The 27,432-nt window shown below is 43.1% G+C and overlaps 1 protein-coding gene across 2 annotated transcripts in view; it reads right to left on the bottom strand.

The window, feature by feature from the left end:
• The window catches only part of C1H1orf226 (chromosome 1 C1orf226 homolog), a 309,915-nt gene that overhangs the window by 91,077 nt on the left and 191,406 nt on the right, over positions 1-27,432 (bottom strand). The window contains exons 3-4 of one of the 2 annotated variants that reach the window (XM_036871202.1): positions 12,612-12,704; positions 4,052-4,125 (exon numbers count right to left, since the gene is read on the bottom strand). In XM_036871202.1, coding sequence (XP_036727097.1) covers positions 4,052-4,125; positions 12,612-12,704 — 167 coding nt within the window. The remainder of the gene's footprint in view (positions 1-4,051; positions 4,126-12,611; positions 12,705-27,432) is intronic. The other variant, XM_036871206.1, reaches the window with a different exon arrangement.

Raw genomic sequence — 27,432 nt, 5'->3', positions numbered from 1 at the left:
TAGAAAAAAGTTCTCTTTCATCTACCCATAGCAAATAGATATACAAATACACACATACAGAGACTAAAACACCCACAATTTAATACATGAGGGGGAAAAGTATCGAGGAAACTGGAACAGCATTCCTTTGTTCATAAACACAGGTTGCTAAATTTTGATAGATTAGGAAGATATCCACAAGAAATCTACAACCAGAAAGTCTGCTGCGTGGAGGTTGGCCAAAGAAAAATTCACTTTAAGATTTCTTTGATGTTTTCTACTCCCCACCAAAAACCATTTTTCTTCTTAAAAACGAATGGAAAAAGATACACCATACTAATACTAATTGGAAGAAATCTTTGAAAAACAACAAAGTTGGAAGAGTGAGACTACCTGATTTCAATGACTGTTATTAAGCTACAGCAATCAAGACACTGTGGTACTGGTGTCAAGACAGACAATTAGATAAATGGAACAGAATAAAGAGTTCTAAAATAAACCACACAGATGTGGATAACTGATTTTCAACAAAGGTACTTCAGTGGAGAAAGAATAGTCTTTTCAACAAATGAGGCTGGAACAACTGGACATTCATTTGCCAAAAAAACCCAAAACTGAAACAAAACAAAAACCCCCAGAAAGAACTTTAATATATCCCTCACACCATATAAAACAAATTGGATCAAAATAGATCATACACCTAAACGTAAAGCCTAAAACTATAACGCTTCCAGAAGAGAACACAGAAGAGAATCTTTGCGTCCTTGAGTTAGCAAAGATTTCTTAAATATGACACCAAAAGCACAACCCACACACTTTAAAAAATGATAATATGAACTTCTTCAAAGGACACTATTAAGATAAAGACAAGCCAGACTTGGATAAAATATTTGCAAATCATATATCTGATAAAGGACACGTATCCAAAATTTATCAGGAACCCTCAAAATTCAATAAAAGAAAACAAAACACCCCAATTAAAAATGGGCTAAAAAATTTGAACAGATGCTTCACACAAGATATACAAATGGCACATATGATGGAAAGATGCTCAACGTCATTACTCACTAGGAAAATGCAAATTAAAACCACAATGATATACTACATCACACATATTTGCAGGGCTAAAAATAAAAAGACTGATGATACTAGATGTTGGTGAAGATGTGAAGGAGCTGGGACTCTCAACCACCGCTAGCGGTACAACCGTTTTGGAAAAAAGTTTGGCAGTCTCAGAAAAAGTTCAACAGGGACTTTCCTGGCGGTCCAGTGGTTAAGACTCCACGCTTCCACTGCAGGGCGAGCAGGTTTGATCTCTGGTCAGGGAACTAAGGTCCCACATGCCACAGGGCATGGCCAAATAAATAAATAGATAAAAATTAAAAAAATAAAGGACGCACTTTAAAAATCACTCCGGGATTCACCAACCAAAAAGATAACCACTTAAAATTCACTTAAAAAAAAGTTCAGCATACACCTAACAAATAATCATTCATTCTACTGCTGGGTATTTACCCAAGAAAAATAAGAGCATATGTCGGGCTTCCCTGGTGGCACAGTGGTTGAGAATCTGCCTGCTAGTGCAGGGGACACGGGTTCGAGCCCTGGTCTGGGAAGATCCCACATGCCGCGGAGCAGCTAGGCCCGTGAGCCACAACTACTGAGCCTGCGCGTCTAGAGCCCACGAGCCACAACTACTGAGCCTGCGCGTCTGGAGTCTGTGCTCCGCAACAAGAGAGGCCGCGATAGTGAGAGGCCCGCGCATCGCGATGAAGAGTGGCCCCCGCTTGCCACAACTAGAGAAAGCCCTCGTACAGAAACGAAGACCCAACACAGCCAAAAATAAATAATAAATAAATAATAATAGATTAAAAAAAAAAAGCATATGTCTATACAAAGACTGTATATGAACAGTCACAGAAGTTTTCACTGTAAGAGTCAAAAACTGGAAACCACCACAATGTCCATCAACATGTGAATGGCTAAGCAAATTGTGTTATACTCATACAATGGGATACAACTTAGTAATAAAAAGGGATAAGCTACTGATATATGCAATGGCAAGGAACGCATCTTAAAATAAGTATGCTAAATGAAAGAAGCCAGGCCAAAAAACAGTGGGGGTATACTGTACACTGTATGACTCTGTTTATACAAAACTCAAGAAAATACAAACTCATCTCTAGTAACAGAAGGGAGATCAGTAGTTGCCTGGGGACTTGGGGGGCAGGAGGGAGATGCAGCAGGGAGGGAGAGAGAGAAAGATTACAACAGGGTACAAGGAAACTTCTGGGGGAGACCTATGCTCAGTATCTTGACTGAGGTGATGGTTCTAGAAGTGTACACATATATCAAAACTTACCCAATTATTCACTTGAAATATGCTCAATTTTTATATGTCAATTATACCTCAATAAAGCTGTTATAAAAAATAAAAACAACAGCTTATTTGGGATATAAAACTTTGGGGAAAGTTCCTTCTTTCAAACCAGGAAAAGGCAAGATTAAAGTTCATGACCACCATCCCACACAGAGGTCGCTTTTGTATGGATATGATGCCACTGTAAAAAAATAAAAACAAAAACACAAAAACCAAGAAACACTTCCTTTTACAAAGTGCAAATGATAGAGGTTTGTCCATTCACATCCTTCAAGCCCAGTTCCGACACAACTTGTTTCTTAAAGCCTTTCCTTATCACTCAAGTAGAAAGTGATTATTCCCTCCTGTGAATCACCATACCACTTACGTTAATTTTCAGATATTGATTCAATACATTTATCCATCCACCCGTCACACATTTACTAAATGCCTCATAGAGAACAGACACAGGCTTGGTGCTAGAAATACAAAAGTGAGTTGAACATAGTTCTTCACTGGCAAGAGCCTCACCGTCCAGTGGCAAAAGACAGATTCATTTTGAAGTAGCAGTAACTATAACAAGTATTTCAACAAACACAAGTACAACAGAAACACAGAGAAAGAAATCCATTTTGTCAGACACACTGTCTTGTACCACAATGATTTGTTCAGGATTCCATTTCCCTACTAGACCTAAAGCTTCCTGAGAACAAGGGACCATAACTTATTTTCGCCACCTACTAAATAACCTAGCACAGTACCTGGGATGAGTGTTTTAAATATGTATACATATTTGAATGAATGGAAATTCCATTTCACAGGCAGCTACTCTTTGACTCAGCGGGGCCACCATGAGGCCGACTTCTCGGGTGAGTTCCAACCTTAATTCACTTTGGCAACCAAGGCAAGTAATTTGAGAGGAGACAAAATCAAAGCTTAAATCTAGACCCCCAAATCCCAAAAGAATAGCTAATACCCCTTTCCCCCCAAGTGAAGAAAACAGGAAGGAGTTAAGGGGTGGGGTAGGGCGTGGTCAGCGGAGATTTAGGACAGAAGAATGACACACAGATGAATCAAGGCCCTGCGTGGGTCCCAGGAGGGCCCTGGCTCTGTGTGTGTTGCTATCAGGTATCCCTCTGCCCAGAGAGTGCACATGAACAGCAGTCATCTAATCTGAATAGGAATACCAGTCTCATTGTAAAAGCAATTTCTATGCATTTTATTTGTGACTTTCTGCTGTCCCAAATGATCATAACCCCCTTATCTATGCTCAGTTTCTGTAGGGGCAGAAAGGAAGAACAGGTAACTGTGGGGAATTATAAGTATAGCGTAATGGGAAAACCCAGTTCTCTCATTTTTATCAACATATATGCAATTATGAAATTTCAGTTAAATTTAAAAAAAAAGAAAAAAGAAAGAAATTTCAGTTAAAATAAAACTAGCACAAAATGAAAAGGTCTCAAGTGACAACTAAAAGACTTGCATTAAACATCAAGCAGAAACCCTTCATAGTTCCCTTAGTGCTACTGAGCATGAGAAGAATTTTCCTCTCTTTCTTAAAAAGAGAGCAGATTTGCTCCTTGTACTTACATCTACAGAAGTAACAGGTCTCAGGAGGGAAAAAGGAGAAATTTATTTTAATTTGTCTGGACCCACCAACCCAACAGATGGCTCCCAGAGAGGACAGGTGTACCCTGGGGACCGGGCTCTTACCTGTAGATAGGGTCCTGCATCACCAGCATCTTGCTCTCATCCCACGTCCACTCCTTTTTCTGCAATAAAAGAAGCTGTAAATGAATAAGTTAGGCTTGTCCTCAGCTACAGAACCAGGGCACACACTGAGCTACTAATGCTTATGCAAACACATGCATTTGCTTCCGGCCTTGTTCCCTCTAAGAGGCCTGGAATCGATTGCTCCAAAAGGACAAGCGGAAAATGTCAAGTATCTGGTCTGATCAGTTTCCTTCAAGCACTTTAGGAGAGTGTCTCTCAAGGGTGCAGAGGGTAGGCAGGAGCCAAGGGGTCTCAGGAGACTGCAATCTAAATCATACTTTCATGGAGAAATCACGAAGAAAAAAAAAAAGATCATACATCACTCCAGAGGAGCGGGAGAGGCAGGGAGAACAAAAGGGAGAAGGGGTCATAGACACTGAATGATGCCATCAAATGCAAATGATACGTGGACCCCAGCCTCCCTCCCTTAAAGAGGGGGGGAAAAGGCTGAACACAAGCCTGGCAAGCTAACTAGTACATTTACAGCCACCCATAAGAGGATACTCGTCTGGCTTTGAACCTAACTTTCTGTGAACACAAAGGAGACAGATCCCTAAGCAGCTGGGGATAGAGGACAGGCATGAGGATGGAGGAAGGTGGGGGGAGAGGATTCTGGGGCAGTACTGGAGACCCCAGATGCTTGATGAGGTCAGTAGCACCCCGACATGTTGGAGAAGTAGCCGCCACGTGCCCTCAGGTCCCACCCGTAGGCGCAGGGACAGAGGACTCTGCTCCACCTTCACTGGCCTTTGTCACAGGGGCAATGCTGTTCAGGACCCCTGGGGAAGAAAACACTCAGCTCCCCATGGAAGAGAAAGGGGGAACAACGGGGCTCATTACCAGCTGGCAGGGGTGAAAGTCCCTGCACTCTTCTTAGCTGGAGAGCCTGGAATCCCCTGTTACTCCTGACAAAGGGGGGAGTCTAGGCTCCCCACTCACAGTCTTTGCTGGCCTGGGTGGTGGGGAGCCCATTTTCCTGTGTTGTCTGGCTGGAGGTTTTCTGCCTTGCTATGCCGTCCCTTCCCTCCTCCTTTGGCTAGAGAGAGAGCAGGCTTTGTTGGGGCTCTGTGCCATATCCAGGTTGCAGGCTTCTTCGGCTCCGAGTCTGGGATATATGAGATTAAAACGAACCTCAGGGAGCTCACAGCTGCGTGCTTCCGTGCGTCCCCAGCCAGTCTGCCTTGCCCCACCTTAACGTTTGTTTTACAGATAACGTCCAGGGTTTTCAGTTGCACTTTGGCAGGAAGAATAGAGAAAAATGCACCCATCCAAAAAGTGAAAGTCTGGTTTGTATGTTTTTTTAAAAACTCCAGATGACAGGGCTCCAACTCTTTGGGGTCATTCACATGATGGGTCTAAGCTCACGTGAGGCCCAGTCATCTGTAGCTTTAACAAACACTTCAGGTGACTGTGATGTGACCCCAGGGTTGAGAGCCGTTCTTCTATACCAGAGAAAAGGTATAAATTGAAATCCCCAACAGGAGGATCTCTTTCACACACAGCACAGTCTGGAGTCTCAGGCCTGGCACGGGAAGGGTCTCCTGACACTAAAGACAGCCAACCGATGGTGATCCCATTAACCACTGCCCCTGGCCAAGGCCCCCCCCCCACCGGTGTTACTCAATAAACAGCCACTGTGAACTAAACACCTGGATGACTAACAGCAGAGGCTGCTCTGCTCCTGAGGGAATTGAGCCCCAGTTTTCTCATGTTCTTACTATCAAGAAAGTCTGCTCGTAAGAGTCCTTGCTGCTCTGATGTAATTTTCAAAGTTAACACAAGAGTTAATCACTCAATGCACCAAGCAGTCCATAAAACTCCGAGAAGCTGCCACACCCACTGCTTTCCTCTCGGAGGAAAGCAGCCCCAGAGAGGGTTCTTTCTGAGTGTGGGTGACTTGGCTCACGCTGCGTGCATCTCATGAGCCATCCTTGCTAACCCAGCCGTGACTGACGGGGCTCAGGATCAGCACCCGACTGCACATGAGGCAGGTCAAGTGTCACGGAGGGGCTGGCCAGACCTGCCTAGTCCTTGAGCTCCACGATGAGAAGACCCAGTTCCACCCACTCAGATCCTCTCTTTGGAGACTACCAAGTCCTAGACGGAGCCTAGGCTGAACCCCCGGTAACGGTAGGTGGTTTCTGTGACCAGCTGCATACTTTCCACTCAAACAGACTGCCGTGCTGAGGAAGAGGAAACATTGTGTGCCAGCCCATGTTTCCGCCTAGCCTGAAATAAGCCTCTGTTCAAGTTGATCTGGGCACGACTCTTCCTTGCAAGTCTAAGGAATGCAACTAATACATTCATCAAAAAGAAAGAATAATGAGGCAAAATAGTACAGAATAAATATTTTTCTTTCTCTGGAAGACATGAGGAGAAGGATGGAGAGACCAGACTCCCAGGGAACCTTGTGTTAATTTATTGAGGAACATCAGAAGGGTCCACAGCAGGCAGAAAATACTTTACTTCTTAAAGTGATATCAGCATCTGTATAGAATATGCTGGCCAAAAATAATAAACATCTTTTCACTGACTTACTTACTAATTTTCCTTTTCTGAAAATCCCATTAAAATCCATTTAAGTAAAATCCATAAAATCCCATTAGATCTCCCTTTAAAGGTCTTGCAGTAATCCTTGCATGAGTCCATTCAATCTATGCAGGGATAAGGAAATTATCAAAATAACTCAAAGGGTTTGGAGGGTAGACGGGACTCAACAATGTTTCAGTTGTTCAAGAACCTAAGGCAAATATGGTTGGAGCATTTTAACCCAATCTCCTCAATGCCTGAATGATGCTCCAACACTTTGATAACTAAAGCCTCTCCACTCCTCCTGGCCACACACTCAATATCCTTCCTATCCCACCATCTTTCAAATAAGACCCAGAGCAGTGCAGTTTCTTGAGCAAGGTGTCCCCCTAGTTAATAGCCCAGTCAAGACTAGAACCAAGTTCTCCTGATTTTTTGACCCGTACAGGTACTCTGGTACAATTCAGAGTCAATGTGGTATTATCTGAATAGCGTAACTCAGAGGGAGGCAATGCGTGTCTTAAAAACGATTTGATTCTTCTCTTTGCTCTGACATTGTTTTACACATCTCCTCCATTTTTCAAACGTTGTAGAGAAAAAAACCACACACACAAAGGGACCACCCCCTCCTCACTTTTCTACATGGAAACATTCTTCTAAGGAAAAAAATTTTAGAAAAAAAAAAGGTTCACGAGAGAAAGAAAACAGGAAGAAAAGCTACTGATCTACCTTTATGGGATTATAAATCAAAGTTGGCTTCGACCATAAAACAGAGACATATTATTGAATGGTAACTATAGCCAAACTCAGTTGAACTGTCCTCAGAAAACTCACACAGCTCCAAGTTACACCTGAAAACCACTTTTTTTTTTTTTAGTGCTTGGAAATAAGCCTTGGAGTCTTGGTAGCTATGTGAGGAAATTTTCAGTTTTGCTACCCACTGTCCTCAATGAGCTGTGGTCTCCAAGATATGCCAGGAAATGAAGACATTTCAAGTCCAAGTGGGAGTGGAAAAGGAGGTGGAGGGGGGGAAGAGAAGAGGGGATACATCTTTAAAGCTGTCAGCACCTCTTTGAGTGCTTTTGAGGGAAAGAGCGCCCTTCACAGCCGTACTCACTGCAAACAGCCCAGGGGGACCAACAGGACTGATCGAGGCTGGTCTTCAGGCTCCTTCCACCTGAAGCCCAGGCTCAGGCAGGGCCTCCCTGGTATCACTGGGAGCACAAACAGTACCAGCATTGAGGCCAGTGAGTGAGGCCCAGGGAGACAAGATCTACCTCCTCACTAGCTCCATAAATATAAAGAAATGGGGGTAAAAATATGAGTGGGCAGAGTACCTACTGGAGCAGACTGATGCCCTTCGGGCAGCTGTCTGGCATTTTGCCATACATATACACATACAGAATTGGGGTATCACTCCTTTCTCTTACTCTTTGTCCCCTCCGTACCTACAAAGGACACTCACTCAAGGCACTGTTGAGCCTTTTAAGAGGCCTCTGAATTAGTTTATTAACCTGTCTCTCTCCATGCCTTTCCCCACCCCAGCAGTCTCCCCTTCCCTCCTCTTTTTCTTCTCTTTTAAAAATGAATTTCTTACTCCAAGGTAATTAAAAAGTCATGAGATGTAGAGAGTAGCTTCACTTGAAAGAAGGTTCTGCTTCATATATTGGCTAGTAAAAAATTTCTGGAGAAAAGAAGATGTTATCACAAGAATGTGCCCCACAGACCTCCAATTACAGGAAGTTTAACTAACCAAGGGCCCCGGCTGCTGCATTCTGAAATCCATCACTACGTACACGCAGGGGCCCTGCCCCCAGACAGTGACCAGTGTGCGGGGATCCTGAGGAAGTCCATTCCTAGGAGACACAGGGATCCTCTGACAGATGACTCTGGCTTCAGAACTCCCTGACGGCCCTGCCAAACCCTCCTCAGACCGTGCTGTACTCTAAGAGACCTTCACCCAACCTACCTGCCTTCCTTCCTTCCTCTCTCCTTCACTTGGAGTCAGACCCACACTGAAATCTGACAGCTATCTCAGCCTTGTCTCCCCACCTCCTCCCACAGGCATTTAATCCTGTCTTGGCATCTACTTGTTGGAGGACCTAGAATAACACAGAAAGTGAGAAAGTAAAAAAAAAAGGAAAGATACAGGAAAGTCATATTTAGCTGCTTCACTTTTTGTTCTCACAGGAAATTTCCCAGTTGACATGGGGAAAAAAAAGTCCTTTCTTCCATTTAAGAACTTTATATATTGCTTCCTTGACACTATCAAAATTGATCTCAACTTTACAGACAAACAATGAGGCTCCGGAAGTTAACTTACTCCCCTGCAAGGCCATCTAGTGAAGCGGTAATTAAAGTCCAACCTGTCTACCTCTAGACCCCACGTTCTCTTTGCTACTCCAAGTGATGAAGTCAAAGGTTTTCACTCTCCACTGCCAGGAAGCTTTTCACTTTCAACAGAGGGAGAGGGGTAACGGGCTTTCAGTGTATGCTTTTATAAGACCGCCGAATGAGGTAAGCACATCCTTGAGTTTAGATTCTTCTCTTTTCTTTATCTAATGAGTGCAAATATCCAGTCCTCCATGGAAAGTTACAGCCATTTAGTTATTCCAAAATCTCCTGCCAGGGAATATTATATGCGAACTGGTTCAGAGGTAGGTCTGCCTGGAACAGGGCCAAGAACAGAAAACAGAGTCAGGGATAATTATCACAGAGGTCCTTCCTCCTTTTGGAACCCAGAAATGGATATGGCAGTTTTGAAGGCCTTCCCTAGGAACCCAAAAGTAGAGAAAGAATTTGTATTTCCATTTATTTCCTATCCCTACTGGAAACTATCAGTAGGCACATCGCAAAGTCTGTCTGCTTTATCATTATTTATGCTCCTGAAAGCAATGGTGACTTCTCAAAAAATAATTTTAAAAAAATTTTTTTAAAATCACCTTGCAAAGGCCACATTAACTCAGCTTGACAAGTTCTCCATGCCTCCAGACAGAATAGGATTAGCCTGAAAACACAGCTACCACCCATCTTAAGGTATAACCTATATAGATATAGAAAACACATTTCAAAACTGAAGCACTAATAAGTTCTCACACAATGCACAAAATTCCTAATACGCCTGTTTTAAAACTAGCAGAAAACATGGTAGAAAGAAGACTGGACTCAGTTTAGTCCTGGCTCCATGACTAGCTGGGTGACCTCAGGACCGTTACTGGGTCTCTCTTGTCCTCTGTTACCACATCTAATCAATTAGGGGATCAGACTAGAGCATTTCTAAAGCTCTTTCTCCCAAATTCTGGTTCTATAATTCTAAGTGCCTCCTTTTCTTACCCAAATAGATCTAAGTTGTGTGTTTCCATTGGAACTAACAGTACTCTTTGAGCAGGAAACTAGTTTCCTTGTGATGTGATATCCCAGTGACAGGGTAAAGGCTAGAAGTTAAAGACACTGGATTAATTCATTAGGCATTTCCTATAGAGCAGTTTTTCTCTAAAGGATTCTGAAGAGATTAGTACACACACAGCAACATGGTAGTGGGAAGAACCCACTTGGGATCTGAACAAGACAGACCTGGTTCAAACCTCAACTTCACCACTGATGGGACTTGAGGTCTTGGGCAAGTTGCTTAATCTTCTTCTGCAAACCAAGCCTTAAAATGGTACCTACCTCACAGGATGGTTGTGTGGGTCTAATAAGTATACACTGCATCAGACAAGGCCTGGCAAAAGGCAGGGGCTCAATATCAGTGTTAGCTATTATTGTTGGCTGTTCTCATTATCATCTTAGTGTGTAATTACGTTCATCAGCTTGCCCCCACTGGTCTTCTACCCTCTCAAACAGATGAAATAGAACTGGAAAGAAGACGTGGTCCCTGGCCCTAAAGGCTCGCAGCCTACGGGGTAAAGAGACAAATAACTATAATGCAATGTTATAGGAGCTATGATAGACCTATGTATGCATATAGTGTCATTCAAAATAGCTAATTTTGCTGGAAAGGGTCCATATCTAATACCCCTATGTATCCTACCCAGTTCCTTGAACATGGTAGACACAGTAAATATTTGTTAATGAGAACAGTAGAGCCTTTCTAGAACAATGCTTTAGGCTATCCCAACAAAGTTACTGGTGTATATGAGAAACCACAGGAAACAGAGGCCCTTTAGGGTCCTTTTGTAGAAAACTCCTTTGGATGAAGTTCAAGACTAATCTTCCTTATTCAGAAGTCCCCTCCCTAGCAAATGGTGCAATAGTGTGATTCCAATACTATAATAAATAATCATTATCATATACACAGGAAAGATCATTACTTGGGCCTAGTTGGGAGTTGAAGAAAATATACTGATGAGAAACCACAAAGCCAAGCCAATTATCTTAGTAGCTGGGTTCACACCACAAATAAAACCTAAGATTCGTAAGGGAATTATGAGATTCATTATCTGTTAGCATCAGTTCAAGATGACAGCATTTTAGACATATTAATATAAACAAAAAGTTTTTTTTTTTACATCTCAGTAAGAGATGATCACAATATACTTGGCTACTGCCTGCATTAGAATAATACACCTGAAGATCAGAGTCACTGAAGAAGTCCTACTCATAAAGTTAGCAATTTCCACTGAGGCTTTTCTATGCTTGGGAAGGCTCTCATCCTTGTTTTTTTTTTTTTTTTAAATGGGAAGGTTGACAGAGGAGAAAGAGGGAGAAGAATGTGACAGCCAAAAGTAACAAATGAGACTTCATTTGACCCAACTGCTAAGTACTTAGTTCTTCCTGATTTAATGATCATCATACACAAAACATGTTCAGTTACCCAGCTAGCCAACAGCCAAAATCGTTGGAAACACACTACACATACCAGGTGTCCAAGTGAGTGCTGAGCTTACAGAGATGGCCCCTGCCCTTAAAACATTCTCTGGAGAGCAGGGAGTTCCTGTAAACATGCTTCTTCCCACAGCCCGGAGGCATACCACCATTCAACAGTCATGGACAGGCTAGGGAAAGAGAGGCGGCTTGGTGGCTGCTTTGGGAAGTGTTTAACCTCTGAGGTTCCCATCCTGCCTCAGAGGTTCAGGGGGCAGAAACACACAAACCCATTTGGCCTCTAGGGTCTGCTTTCTCTGTAGCCCAGAAGGTTCTCAAAAACCTGAATAAGCACAGGTGACCTATACATACACATGCAAGCACCAAAAAGCACGGTTCCAGAGCTGGTGCAGGGTAATTGATCTGACAAGGGTAAAGTGATCACCTAATCCAACTCTTCATTTTATAGTTGAAGCTCCAAAAAGCAAACTAACTTGCTTAGAACCACACAGTCAGAAAGAGAAGAGCCAGGACTAGAAACCAGGTCTTCTCCAATCAGCTGAGGGCTCCTTCCAGCATGCCACACTGACCCAGTAAAAAGCAACATGCTGGCCACGCTCTAGCCTTCCTGCAAGCTGAATAGCAGCAGTGGCTGGGTCTTGAGGGACTACTGAAATAGATAGGCTAAAGCAGCAATAACTGTAACAAGAGGACACAAGGACACACAATGGGGCCGGATGCCACCTCAGCTGGAACTGAGAGTTATTCCTGAAACAGAATGGGACAACTTCCGAGGAAGCCGCCTCTTATCCCCTCCCCCACTGAACCCTGCTACTTGCCCTCACTTGAACTTAAAGCATTTCCCAAGATCAAGACTCAAAGGTAAAGGTATCAAATGGGGGAAGGGGTCTGAACGCCAGGATGACAGGAGATGACTCTTGTCGCTCACAGGATACCAGGACTGACCAAGCCAAACAGCTGACTAGGCCTTTGGCCCCTGCCTCTTTGCTCCAGCTGTAGCCTCTCAACACTGTTGCTGGTCAAAGCAGACCACCTCACCAGATAAGGGAAGGATTCTGTCCGGAAGGTAGCCTAGAAAGAAAAGCTATCCCACGCCTACCTCCCCTCCTTCCCTCTTCACCAGAGTTTGTGATTCAGAGTCACTTACCTTTTTCTTCTTCTTCAGAATCACTTTCACTCCATCCACTGAAACCATAATGCTCACCTTCTTCTTCTTGATGTTTTTGGCTTTAAACTCATACTGCAAGTGAGAAGAGAACAAGAGCACAATCCAGTTAGATCAGTGCATCTGCACAGCCCCAGAGAGCTCATGACCTGGAAAGGAGGGCCACAGATGGGCCTAGGGAGCTGATGCAGTTTCCGGGGACATGAAGCACCTCAGGGGATGTAAAAGCAGGTAGATATCTGCAGGCAGGGGCTCGGCAATATTTGGGTTGGAACAGGGACTCTGAATGGTCACTGGTTTTACCACTCAGCTATCACGTAGGGCCGTGGGAATGGACCTGATCCATTCTATCAAGATGAAAACAGAGCCTACTCTGAAAAGCTCATGAGAAATCCAGAACCTGCCCTCAATAACTCATTCTGACATTTAATGACTTTCGCTGTCAGGCAAGTTTTCCTCGTGTCTACCCAAATGCTGCTGGGACTCTATTCCATCCTCAGTGAAGATTAGGAAGAGCTGGCACCCATCTTCAAATCAGGGTTTTTACATACTTAAAGATCATTATGAAATGTAAGTTATTCTCCGCAAGTTCAAGTCCCAAATTCCTTTATCTGTAGGTCAGTCTCCAAATCTACCCATAGCCCCGTTAACCTAAAATATTCTAGAGAGTATTCTAAAAAGGATCTGACTAATGACAGTTATAAGGGAGGGCATTACCTTACAAACCCTATATTCTAAATTTCTGTTTGCAATCCCGAATAGGCCTGCTTCAACCACATCTACACTGCTGAGGGATGCTGGCCCTCATCTTCAATCCCAGATATTTTTCTATCACATTTGCTCACTCACAGCCATTTCTTAGGTTTGTGCAGACATTCAGAATGGTGGAATAATTCTACACTTTCCTCACTGAACTTCATTCTGAGCGCTTACCCATTTTCATCTGGTTCCCATCTTAGTATCACCACCTAGCAAACCTACCTGCCAAGCTCTCTAATCAAAGATCTGGTCTACAGATTAAAAAAATAACAATACAAGACCCGGGGCCAAAATCTCTACTCCAACCTACAGGCTCTCTTCTCTGGGACCTTTTATACTCAAAACCCTTTCCCACCATGCCACCACCCAAGCTTAGTAAGGCGTCCAGCTCCTTGCCTGGACATCTAAAACCTAACTATTTCTACTTGGTATTTTGACAGATATGAACTTTAACCAACTTAACAAGATGAAAACATAACCTACTTTGAAAATCTCACGAGAAATCCAGAACTTTCCCTTGGCCGTGCCAATTAATACTCTGATTTTAAGAACTCAGATTAGAGCTTCTTACTGTCTGTATTCTATCCCTTCCACTGAAGTCTCAGCTCGTTTTCTTATTCTGTTGCAGAGTTAGTGCTGATGCCCCCTGGTTGTCAGCTTCTCAGAGACAAAGACATGACCTAGCTAACTGAGGTGAAATATTTTTCTTTACATCGTCAGGGCAGGTTCTGGTTTACTGCTGATCTGAGTTTCCAGGTGATGGCAACATACATCACTCCCCAGTCTGGCGGTCACTTCTCCCAGCCTCCCAATCACTCTATCCTGTCAACAGCTGTCCTTTTTACCAGCGATCCTGAAAGAAGAGCAAACCGGAGCAGCAGACACATAGGAGAAAGAGAAGAAAACTTCAGCTTCAGACTCTGCTTCAGAGTCTGGGAACCCAAAGCCAATTAAGAGTAATACAATAAAAGAGAGCAAGCGTGTCTGACAGGATGGGGAGAAGTGCTATCTGTACTGGAGTCTGGCTTATAAGAGGGCCTCGGCCATGTAACAAATTCCTCTCTAGGTCAACGGCTGTTAGGCTGGTGAAGGCTACAGCTGTGTGATTGGCATGCACTTCAGGACACAAGCTACAATTTGCAGAGTGTCCCCTGACTGCAGCCTTCGGCTCAGGTGCAGCACTAGATGAACTGAAATTACCTCTGGGTGGGAGAACTAGCGTGAGAATCTGTAAGTTGGCTGACTTTGGCCTTGTGCCTGCTGGGAGAGGTGAACCAGCTCCATTTCCTGACCTCACCTGCATTTACCTCTGCTCACAGGCTCTCAATAAACACAGTCTTTCAGCTGTGCCTCCCTTGGGGACAAATCACTAAAATCATAGCTGCTCCTGCAGGTCGAAGGAGGGCAGAGAGGTGTGTTTTGATGAACTCAGAGGGGGCAGACAAGGACTCAAGAGTCCAGGAAACACCCAGAGGTGGACAAAACCTGCCCTAGACAGGTCAATCCTTGCCTGTTTTATTGTCTTTGCTCTCTTCCAGCATGTCACTCTCACAAGCTCCACATACTTCCTTCTTCCCTTTTTCCAGCAAAAAATTCAAAGCAGTGAATACTAAGTACCTATCTCTGCAGGGCAGGATGTCACCTCCCAGCCCTGGTTTCAGAGAGCATACTGCCTGCTAAACCAGACCCTTAAATGTCTTATATTTCTAGGAAAATCTTGTAGCTGGCCATATCTCATTCTTGTTTGGTCCACCACCCTATTGGTTTCATTCTCTCTGGAATCTTTTTAAAATCAGTATCCCCCCACCCAAGGCTCGCAAGAGACGCCCAACCAACTCCTTGCTTGTGTATCTGAAACCTGAACTATTTCCACAGTTCGTGTTTTGACAGCGTTGGCCATGCCTTTAATATTCTGATCTTAAGAACTCAAAATGCAGCTAAACATTCTCTTTAGCTGGAACTGGAAAACAGCCTCTAATTCGATCACTGTACACACACTCCCAGGTGGCTCTTCTATGGTGTGTGGGCACGGTAACTGCACGGAGAAGCATGACCAAACGATTGCATTATAATCTCAATGACGGTGACAATACAGGTGACCCTCCTTACAACAGCTGGTGGAATGCTCTCTCGAGTGTTTCAAAATGAAGAGGGCAGAAGAGGCATGAAACAGGCTTCTAGGCCCTGTTACAGCTGCCAGTATGTACCACCTGACTGCTGCTTAGAAGGCTCTTAGGTTCGACACACTTTGCAGCACCCACTCCACCTGTCTGGTGGTCAGATGTCCCAAACCCTTTGCAACTGAAGAATAGGTACTCAGATGGTAGTTTTGTTGAAAACTAGGGAAATGAAATCAAGTGTCTGAAAAGCTTTAAATCTTTATTATCATAAAAGCATTCATTTATACGGCAATTATATTGCACTTGACAACCATATTACTGTGCTCACTGTGGGGATGGAAAATGGATTTGGAACAGAGGAGATGTTGGGAGTGACTAGAACAGAGAAAAGAGACTCACAGGGACAAGCCCTCCTTTTTACCAGACTGTGCTGCTCTGAGGGGCAGGCGGGCCCAGGAGGAAGCATCTGTGTTCCTCAGGATAGGAATCTAGTCTGCCCAGGCTTGGCCAGGGGCTGAAGAACAAACAGGACTGCTGATGCCACCGTCTGTGGTCCAGGCCCGCCTCCCACAAAGCCCATGCCAGCTCTGGAGTCTGTGCCAACAGGCCTGGCTCTTCCCCCAACGTGGCCAGGCTGACCTGATATATTTGCTTTGCTAGTCAGAGCCCCACCAGCAAGGACAGATTAAACCTTACAGGACCTGACCTTGTAGGGGACAAAACAATACAAGCCCTGGAACACTAACCACTGACTAGAAAGACCAAATGTCTGGGGTTCATAAACAGAGCCTTGGGACCCTGCATGGGAACAGTAGCCCTGGAACTGAGAGCGCTGTGCCAACCAGTGAGGCCCATGAAGGGGAAACTGGGTAGAGGGAGGGGTTCAGATCCAGCGGGAGCCAGGAGTAAACACTCAACCAGAACACTGGCTGGAAGTCAGAGAGCTGCCAACAGAACAGGATATCTCTGATACCCCAATGCTTCCCTGTCCCCAACTCCCAGAACTACCTCCTAATCTTGTGTGTCTCCAGTTTCAGCCACAGGGTGTCCAAGAAGGGAAAGCAGGAGGTCTGTTAACAGGGGAGTGAGTTAATGAAGGGACTGGCCCAGTCCTGGGCTTGAGGCTGTACTGCAGAAACAGAAGTAACAGAATCACTTTCTTAGTAGTCGGGAAGGTTGGGGCTGTATACACACACGCACGTGCACACACACACACACCCTCTTAACAGTCTATTTTCACAATAATGTCTAGCTACCTGAAGAATCTGGGTTTTTTTTTTTAATAAGGATCCCTGGTTCCTCAATTACCTTGTCTACAAACAACTTAAACCGAGTGATGCACTCTCTCACCAGCTATGTAGGAAGCTGGTCCTCTCACTCGTCTCCATAAAATTTCTTTTGCCTAGCTCCTTCCCAGTGTCTCCACAATGCTTAGTTATGAATCAAGGTGCACAGAGGCTACTTTACCAAGAGAGGAGATTTAGTTTGCAAACGCAGATAGTGATGCTCTGGCTTGGTAAGTCCTCGGCTTATAATCAGCTGTGTTCACCACCTGTCTAGAGGAAGTCTCGAGGCTTTGCTTCCTGTGCATGATCGCAGGAAATTTAAAAGTGAATTCTAGTAGTGCCATTGGGTATTTTAATCATATTCTGCCCATAGTCTTGGGTTCAAGAGTGCAAACACATCTCCACAACAAAACTGTAAGCACCTCAACCAAAGGCACTGTCTTATCAAGGGTTTGTAGGAAATCATTTTGCACTTAACATCTGAAAGTTTAACAGCTTAGGTAATAAGATACAAAATCTGAGTACGTCCATATTCAGAGCATATTCACAACAGCCCAGAGGTGGAGGCAACTCCAGTGTCCACTGACGGATGAACAGATAAACAAAATGTGTTAGAGACATATAATAGGATTTACTCAGCCTTAAAAAGGAGATTCTGACACGTGCTACAACATGGATGTAGCTTGAAGACATTATGTTAAGTGATGTTTATGTTAAGCTGGAACAAACAGACAAATATTGCATGATTCCACTTACATGAGGTACCTAAGAATAATCAGATTCAGAGACAGAAAGTAGAATGGTGGTCTTCAGGGTCTCGGGGAGGGGAGAGAATGAGGAGTTAGCATTTAATGAGTACAGATTTTCAGTTTTGGAAGATGAAAAGATCTGGAGACGGACAGTGGTGATGGCTGCACAACAATATAAATGCTGTATGTAGATGTCACAGAACTGTACATTTAAGAATGGTTGGTTGAAATGGAAAATTTTATGTAATATATATTTTACCACAATAAAAGATAAAAATCTGAAAACACTGTAACAAACACATTTCTTCTCATGGCAAGTCCCCTTAAATTCTGCTTGCGAAAGGATATTGCTGTTACTCTCCCACGTGCAAGTCAAACATGCCATACTTTTCCATACTGCCATGTAATTGCATTTGCTAATGTTTATGCCCAGAATGCCCTCTCCCCCCGCAATCTGCTTGGTGAACTCCTGCTTGTTCTTAAAATATCTACTCAGCCTTCTCCACAGAGAAGCCTTGCAGGTCAATGCCCCCTTCCCGTACGCTCCCACGTAAATACTTAAATTTACGCTGGGTAAATTTAAGTATTTATCCAGCTCTGTAGACCAGGGGATCTAAAACTTGTTTTAAATTCCATTCGGGATTCCTGATAAAATGGCAGAATCCCAGACCCAGGCCTCAGAGACGCTCATTCAGCAGATCTGGGATAGGGCCATAAGTTGGCATTGTTTTTGTTTGTTTTTCTGTTTGTTTTAACATCTTTAAAGTATAACTGCTTTACAATGGTGTGTTAGTTTCTGCTGTATAATAAAGTGAATCAGCTATACATATACATACATCCCCATATCTCCTCCCTCTTGCGTCTCCCTCCCACCCGCCCTATCCCACCCCTCTAGGTGGTCACAAAGCACCGAGCTGATCTCCCTGTGCTATGAGGCTGCTTCCCACTAGCTATCTATTTTACACTTGGTAGTGTATATATGTCCATGCCACTCTCTCACTTTGTCCCAGCTTACCGTTCCCCCTCCCCGTGTTCTCAAGTCCATTCTCTACGTCTGCATCTTTATTCCTGTCCTGCCCCTAGGTTCTTCAGAACCTTTTTTTATTTTTAGATTCCATATATATGTGTTAGCATACGGTATTTGTTTTTCTCTTTCTGACTTACTTCACTCTGTATGACAGACTCTAGGTCCATCCACCTCACTACAAATAACTCAATTTCATTTCTTTTTATGGCTGAGTAATATTCCATTGTATATATGTGCCACATCTTCTTTATTCATTCATCTGTTGATGGACACTTGGGTTGCTTCCATGTCCTGGCTATTGTAAATAGAGCTGCAATGAACATTGTGGTACATGACTCTTTTTGAATTATGGTTTTCTCAGGGTATATGCCCAGTAGTGGGATTGCTGGGTCATATGGTAGTTCTATTTTTAGTTTTTTAAGGACCCTCCATACCGTTCTCCATAGTGGCTGTATCAATTTACATTCCCACCAACAGTGCAAGAGGGTTCCCTTTCCTCCACACCCTCTCCAGCATTTATTGTTTGTAGCTTTTTTTTGATGATGGCCATTCTGACTGGTATGAGGTGATACCTCATTGTAGTTTTGATTTGCATTTCTCTAATGATTAGTGATGTTGAGCATTCTTTCATGTGTTTGTTGGCAATCTGTATATCTTCTTTGGAGAAATGTCTATTTAGCTTTTCTGCCCATTTTTGGATCAGCTTGTTGTTTTTTTGATATTGAGCTGCATAAGCTGCTTGTAAATTTTGGAGATTAATCCTTTGTCAGTTGCTTCGTTTGCAAATATTTTCTCCCATTCTGAGGGTTGTCTTTTCGTCTTATTTTTGGTTTCCTTTGCTGTGCAAAAGCTTTTAAGTTTCATTAGGTCCCATTTATTTATTTTTGTTTCTATTTGCATCTCTCTAGGAGGTGGGTCAAAAAGGATCTTTTGTGATTTATGTCATAGAGTGTTCTGCCTATGTTTTCCTCTAAGCGTTTTATAGTGTCTGGCCTTACATTTAGGTCTTTAATCCATCTTGAGTTCATTTTTGTGTATGGTGTTAGGGAGTGTTCTAATTTCATTCTTTTACATGGAGCTGTCCAGTTTTCCCAGCACCACTTATTGAAGAGGCTGTCTTTTCTCCACTGTATATTCTTGCCTCCTTTACTTTAAATAAGGTGACCATAGGTGTGTGGGTTAATCTCTGGGCTTTCTATCCAGTTCCATTGATCTATATTTCTGTTTTTGTGCCAGTACTGGACTGTCTTGATTACTGCAGCTTTGTAGTATAGTCTGAAGTCCAGGAGCCTGATTCCTCCAGCTCCATTTTTCTTTCTCAAGATTGCTTTGGCTATTCGGGGTCTTTTGTGTTTTCATACAAATTGTGAAATTTTTTGTTCTAGTTCTGTAAAAAATGCCATTGGTAGTTTGATAGGGATTGCATTGAATCTGTAGATTGCTTTGGGTAGTATAGTCATTTTCACAATGTTGATTCTTCCAATCCAAGAACATGGTATATCTCTCCATCTGTTTGTATCATCTTTAATTTCTTTCATCAGTGTCTTATAGTTTTCTGCACACAGGTTTTTTGTCTCCTTAGGTAGGTTTATTCCTAGGTATTTTATTCTTTTTGTTGCAACGGTAAATGGGAGTGTTTCCTTAATTTCTCTTTCAGATTTTTCATCATTAGTGCATAGGAATGCAAGAGATTTCTGTGCATTAATTTTGTCTCCTGCTACTTTAGCAAATTCACTGATTAGCTCTAGTAGTTTTCTGGTAGCATCTTTACAATTCTCTACGTATAGTATCATGTCATCTGCAAACAGTGACAGTTTCACTTCTCTTCCGATTTGGATTCCATTTATTTCTTGCTCTTCTCTGATTGCTGTGGCTAAAACTTCCAGAACTATGTTGAATAACAGTGGTGAGTGGCATGCCACATCTTCTTTAACCATTCATCGATGGACACTGAGGTTGTTTCCGTATCTTGGTTACTGTAAATAATGCTACTATGAACATAGGAATACATACACCTTCTTGAATTAGTGTTTTCATTTTCTTCAGATAAATACCCAAAAGTGTAATAGCTGGATCATATGGTAGTTCTATTTTTAGTTTTTTGAGGAACTGCCATACTGTTTTCCATAGTGACTGTACCAACTTACATTCCCACCAACATGAGGTCTGTGTGAGGGTTCCCTTTTCTCCACATCCTCCCCATCACTTATTTCTTGTCTTTTTGATAACAGTCATTCTGACAGGTGTGAGGTGATATCTCACTGTGGTTTTGATTTGCAGTTCCCTGATGATGTGATGTTGAGCATCTTTTCATGCGCCTATTGGCCATCTGTATGCCTTCTTTGGGAAAACATTTATTCAGGTCCTCTGCCCAGTTTTAATTGGCTTGTTTGCTTTCTTGATATGGAGTTATATGAGTTTCTTAAATATAATTTGGATATCAACCCCTTATCAAATATATTGTTAGTAAATATCTTCTCCCATTCAGTAGGTGAATTTTGTTGGTTTCTTTCCCTCTGCAAAAGCTTCTGAACTATTTCAACAAAAATTTAGAGGAATCGTTGTGTTTGAAATGTTTGGGACCACAAATGTTGACCAGATATTTCATCTTATGGATGAAGAAGTCACTGCCCAAAGATGGTAAAAAAGTTCCCCAGGTTCATTGGCGGAAAACCCAAGCCTGGAACCCACATCTTCTGTCTCTTAGTCCTGTTCTCAACATCTGTTCCCTATAGCCCCAGCACCTCACCAGCCCAGAATCCTGGCTCCAGCAAATACAATTATTCATTCATTCCTCCTTTCATTCAGTACATGTGTAATGAGCTCTCTGACATGCAGGGAACTCCATCTTATAACAGGAAGCAAGAAGAGGAGGAAGAACTTACTGGAAATTAACTTCATAGGATCTGGAATATTCTCAGACCACTCAGTGGAAAGCATATAATCTCCCCCCACCCCAAATTCTTTCCCGTACTAATCGCACTGGCTGCCCTCATTTCCTTTGTTGCTTCCCACCCTGTTCCACACCCATGGACAATATCAATGACCTGGGAAGGGCACAGAATGCCAATGAGGTCAGAAAAACATGGCAAAGGGGCCCTGTGAACATAAGGAGACCTTCAGGGCAGGAAATATCCAAGTTCACTGCTGTTTGGAACACTGAGAAGCGGGGAGAGAGGTTCATCCAAACACAGATGTTCTGTGGGAAGGAGGCATTTTCAGTGTGGAGAGACCGGCATGATGGTAGAGGGCAAATTAAACAGGCCCTTGGATGACGCAGCGGCAGACTCAAATGCAGGCAATTTCGGGCTGTGTACTCAAGGGAGCCTCTGAGTGGTGGTTGCTCCCTATAGAGAGGAGACGAGACAGGCCCTGGAATACAGCCATCACTTTTTCTGACTGAGAGCATGTTGACAGGTCACGGGGAGCTAAACAACATATCAAATGATTAAGGGGCCCAAAGGGGTGATTTATGAAGCAAGGTAAGTACCACTACTAATAATAATCCACTGCTTTCAGGTTGCTTTTCCCTCCACTAGTTCTTGCAGCACATTAAAAACGTGTATTAGAACCTTCTCCTTTTAAGTAAAAATAGAGGCATAGGTGGGTGAAAAGCCAAAAATAAAACAAAACAAACCCTGACTGTGACCAATTCTATCCTTCTCCTCTAATATCTAACCCAGACCCTCCTCTAAATGGTTAACACAGTATCTCATGTAAGTAGAAAGACAAGGGACATTAAAATCATCTTCCAGAGGAAGAAAAAAAAAAGACACAACAATGCTTAAACAGTATAACTCATATCTACACACACACATACACACACACACCGCCCCCTAGAAGGAGTAAGTGCCTGCCAGTATTTAGTAGAGTCATGAATGAAGAATTTAAGGTTGCCTCAGACCAAAAATGGTATGAGACAAATAACGAATCCTTCTGTCTTTCTAAGGCTTGATTTACCTCTCTTTAAAAGAAGGCAATCCATCATGTTTTGTGACTTTCCTGCATTCCTCACCATCCACCATGCACATCCCCACACCTTCCTTGTAGTTAAATGAAACAGTTCACATCAAGTATTACGAAGTCCCCTGAAGGAGCCACACTAGACAGTGCTGCTACTTCACATCAAGCATTTGCACTCTTAGCTGTGTGACCTTGGGCACCTAACCTCTCTGGGTATTACTCTTCTCTTTTGCGAGACAAGGGTATTGGGTTAGATTGTATCTGAGAACCTTCCCAGCTCTAAATGTGATTCAAGGTAACACAAAGCTCACAGCCCTTATAGGAAGAGTGTGATGGGCAGGCCCACTTGAAGAAGGAAGGGGAGAAGGTGTAATAGAAAGGAAATGAGGGTGTTTGGCCAGGCCAGGCTGATCCCAGAAGCAGAGGTAGAGGATGGGAGGGAGAAAGGATGCAGACAGATGGGGGAGGGTTCTCAACTGGAAAATAAATTATTAAGAGTTTTGCATAGAAAGGAGGAGGGAGTTACATTCTTTAGGGTTTTGAAAACAGTGAAAAGCAGAGGGGCAGATGTTGAACATAATCTTGGCACCAGTACTGAGGATTCCAAAAGGAGAGAGACTGGAAATGGGAAACCTAGGAAAGACCAGGAACATATATCAAGTACTGGTTGTAAGAATAAAGAAAATGTCTGGATGATATCACTATATGGACTGAGAACCAGGATAAGGAAATGATCTCTAAATCCCATGCCTGGAAAAAGTAGCAATGCTCTCAACAATGACAGCACAGGTGAGCACAGAAGATGTGTTATACATCAAAAAAGTCTACCTCGTACTGGAGAATCTGGGCCTAGGAATTAGAGGGGAATTTACAGATTACATAGGTATTCATATGGGACTCCCTTTCCTAGCCTCTCCCAAGTCTTTGATCCGTTCAACCTTTCTCCCTTAGTTTAGATCCAGCAGCACAATGAGAAAGAGATGAGAAGACTTGGATAACCTGTGCTTGCACTCATCCATTAGGGTCATAAGAGTTTCCAGGTTTAAGCGGGGAAACAATGGGAAGACCACAGTGCACACAGCAGAACACATGGCTGCAATGCACATTCATGGTATAAGGTATAAAGAAAGCCATTCTTGGGAGACACTGAAGAAACTATTTGAGGAGGAGGAGAAAAACAACAAAATCAGACTTGGGAGGGCTCTTAGAAGTAACAGTGTTGTCCCCGTCAAGTGGTCCTTCAGTCTAAAAGAATTCTGGCAGCTGTGTTTGAAAAGGAGTTTCTTACTCTGAATTGAAATGTACTCACAGAAGCTTCCACTTATGATTCTCTAAAGCAGTGCTTCTCAAGCTTTAAGGTCCATATGAATCACCTGAGGATCTTGTTAAGTTACAGATTCTGTGGGTCAGGGGGTGGGGGTGGGTTCAGAGGTGGGGGGAGGAGGAGGGAAGTCCTGCCTTTCTAACAAGGTCCCAGGTGATGCTGACACTTTTCATCCATGGACCACACTTTGAGGAGCAAGGCTCTAGGGCCAGAGTATGTAAGTCCAAAAGATACTTGGACATGCTAGCTGTTTGAGCTAATGACCTCTAAGGTTTTCTTCAGTGTTAATATTCCATGATTCCTATCAATTGTATACACCAATATTCTGGGTTACATCAAAACTGAGACAGGGTGTTACTTATTGAGAGCTACCTTAAGATGGCCAAAAATCAAACTCTAATATACAAATGATAAAAAAAAAAAACCATTATCCAGAGCACAAGATCCCAAACTGGAACGGAATCTGAAGAGTTACTGACTTGTTTCCAAGCATAATAACTTCCTACTGTCAGTAGGTGGCAATATTTCCTCGGGGTCTAAAGAATTGCAAAGTGGAATGAAGGTTCTCAACTGTGGCTATACGCCGGGAACACCTGGGAAACTTAAGAAATCCTGGCATCTCGATCCCACCCCAGAAATTGGCTTAATTGGTCTGGAGTACAGACCAGGTGATTCTAATGTGCAGCTAAGGCTGAGGACCAGTAAAGTCAAGTGTAGCAGATACAGAGAAACAAAGAGTCCAGGAGGGGTAAGAGGTAAATGCTGGTCATCACATCACACCCCTAAGTCCCTGAGTCTCCCCCTCCCACATCGGGACTGGCTCAGATGCACCACATAATCTCCACTCAGTCTCATCTTTCCTTTAAGCCCATCACCACTAGGTTATTCCAAGGCTGCACCAGATTTTACTTCCTCCAAATTCCTATGATGATACTGCATCAATAGATGCTAGGATGGTTTATGTAGGAAAAGCACTGTTATCGCTTGTTTTCTACAAGATTCAGTTTTAACCTCAGCAAAGTGCCCTACCCCGAAACTCATCCCCAGTACCAGCCTCAACTCCATGAGCTGGCAGCACTTTTCTGTAAAGGGCAAGAGAGTAAATATTTTATGCTTTGAGGGCCATACGGTCTCTGTTCCAACTATTCAACTCTGCCACTGTAGCATAAAAGCAGCCATAGGCAATATATAAGTCAGTGGCTATAGGCAGTGGGCTGGATTTGATCCATAAGCCATAGTTTGCCAACCCCTGCTTTACCCCACACCTGAATTTCTTCTGAATTTTCTGTCTCCTCCCTATGACATCATGTTCAGGTACCAAGCACAACCACTGAGACACCCACAGTACAGGAATGAGACCACTGCATGGAGAATGGAAAATATATGAGGGGGCCTTGGGAGGCAGATAAGATTTGAAACACGGACCTATTCTGACTATTCAAAAATGAGGACAAAAATAGGGAGAAGAAACCCCTTATACTAAGAACTGCAAAATCGCCAGATTTCTGACACATGGGGCCTATTCCTGGGATTCTTTTCCCATGAAGCAACAATCTGTAATCTGAGGCTGATTTTCATCACTTGCAACGGAAATCTGAAGTCAAACTTGTCAGGAAAAGACAATGAACTACCGGGAGTGAGATAGGACCAGACTAGGCAAGCAAATGAACTGTGACATAAGCCTCACACCTTATGCAAAAATTAATTCAAAATAAATCACAAGTGTAAATGTGAACCTATAAAACTTTTAGAACAGAAGGAAATTTTCACGACCCAGGGTTATACAGAATTCTTAGACATGACACCCAAAGCATGATCAAAGAAAATTGATAAATTAAACTTCATCAAAATTTAAAACTTTTGCTCTGCGGAAGCCAATTTGAAGTGAGTAAAAAGACAAGCTAAAGACTGGGAGAAAATATTTGCAAATTACACAGCTGACCAAAAATAAACCCAGAACATACAAAGGACTCTCAAAACCCAACAGTAAAAAAACCACCCAAGTACAAATTGGGCAAAGGACTTTTACAGAACTTCATCAGAGGCTATATGGAAGGCAAATAATCTCATGAGAAGAAGCCAACAAGGTCTGGTAGTTGGTTCAGTGTTGCTGTGTGACGGGAAGAAGTGGGACTGCAGCAAGACTCCTGCCTAGGAAACTAGGCTGGAAGATTATTTTTGCACACTGGAACCTCTGAAGTCTGCATCGTGAGTCTCAGGGCCTACTGAGACATGTCCAGACCTCATTACAGCTCCCTCAGACAGCAGGATATTCCCCCAAGTCTGGAATAATGGCCTCCCATGGAAAGATGTTCAACAGCCATTAGGCAAATGCAAATCAAAACCACCATGGGATTCCACTGTGTACCCATTAGAATAGCTAAATTAGAAAATATTACCACCACCAAGCACTGGTGAGGATTCAGAGCAACTGAACCCCTTGTACACTGCTGACGGGAATGTAAAGTAGCACAACCGTTCTGGAAAACTGTTCTGAAGTTTCTCATAGACATACACTTACCATATGCCCAACAATACCTCAGCTAGGTACCTACCCTAGAGAAAGAAAAACTTCTGTTCACACAAACACCTTTATATGAATGTTTAGCAGCTCAATTTATCATTGCCAAAATTAGAAACAACCAAATACCCTTCAAACAGGTGAACAGATAAACTATGGTACATCTATATAATGAAATACTACTGAAAAATATAAGGAAAACAGGTACTTCATGTGTGATGTAGTGTTGCTATAAAACATTACAGGTAAATCAGTTGGAATGTAAAAAAAATTAATATATATAAATGAATCAACTAGTGATACGCACAAAACTTGAAAGTACTGCAAAGACATTAACGCTGAATGAAAGAAGCCAGTCTCAAAAGATTACATATTGTATGAGTCCAGTTATATAACATTCTCAGAAAGGCAAAACTATAGTTATAGTGACAGAGAACAAATCAGGGTAGTTGCCAGGGAGTAGGGGTGGAAGAGGGCATGACTGACCACAAAGGGATAGTGCAAAGGAGATCTTAGGGGTGATGGAAGAGTGCTGTATCCTAATTGTGGTGGTGGTGACACGAATCTACACATAAACTAAAATTCATAAAACTACAGTTTAAAATCTATTTTACCCTGTTAATTTAAAACAATCAATTAAAATGCTTAGGGCTGGATGAAACATCAGGATGGGGAATGTGTCCGTACCTCCTCCTCAGGAGTCCCCCACTCCTCCAGGGTTGGTACAGACTGAATGTGAGGGGCACTGTCCCCACCGAAGTGCAAACTAGACAATTCGGACCCTCTGCCTCCCAGGTCAAGGGCAGGGGCTTCCAGCGGTGGCCTACAGTACCAGCCCATCCAGGAGAACCTTATATTGCCTAAGGAGATGAGGGAAGTCTTCCCAGCCACAGAGTTCCTTCCAGCCTATACACAGCCAGTACAGGTGCTGCCTGAATCACTGCACTGGGGCAATGGACACCCTGTAAGGTCATCCGACTGCTATTTCCAAGCCTGCTCAACCATGGCAACTCAGCCCCTACGGGAGGCCATTATTCCAGACTTGGGGGGATAC

The sequence above is a fragment of the Balaenoptera musculus genome, chromosome 1, assembly GCF_009873245.2.
Source record: "Balaenoptera musculus isolate JJ_BM4_2016_0621 chromosome 1, mBalMus1.pri.v3, whole genome shotgun sequence".
Classification (NCBI taxonomy): domain Eukaryota; kingdom Metazoa; phylum Chordata; class Mammalia; order Artiodactyla; family Balaenopteridae; genus Balaenoptera; species Balaenoptera musculus.
This window is presented reverse-complemented; position numbering and strand designations above follow the sequence as displayed.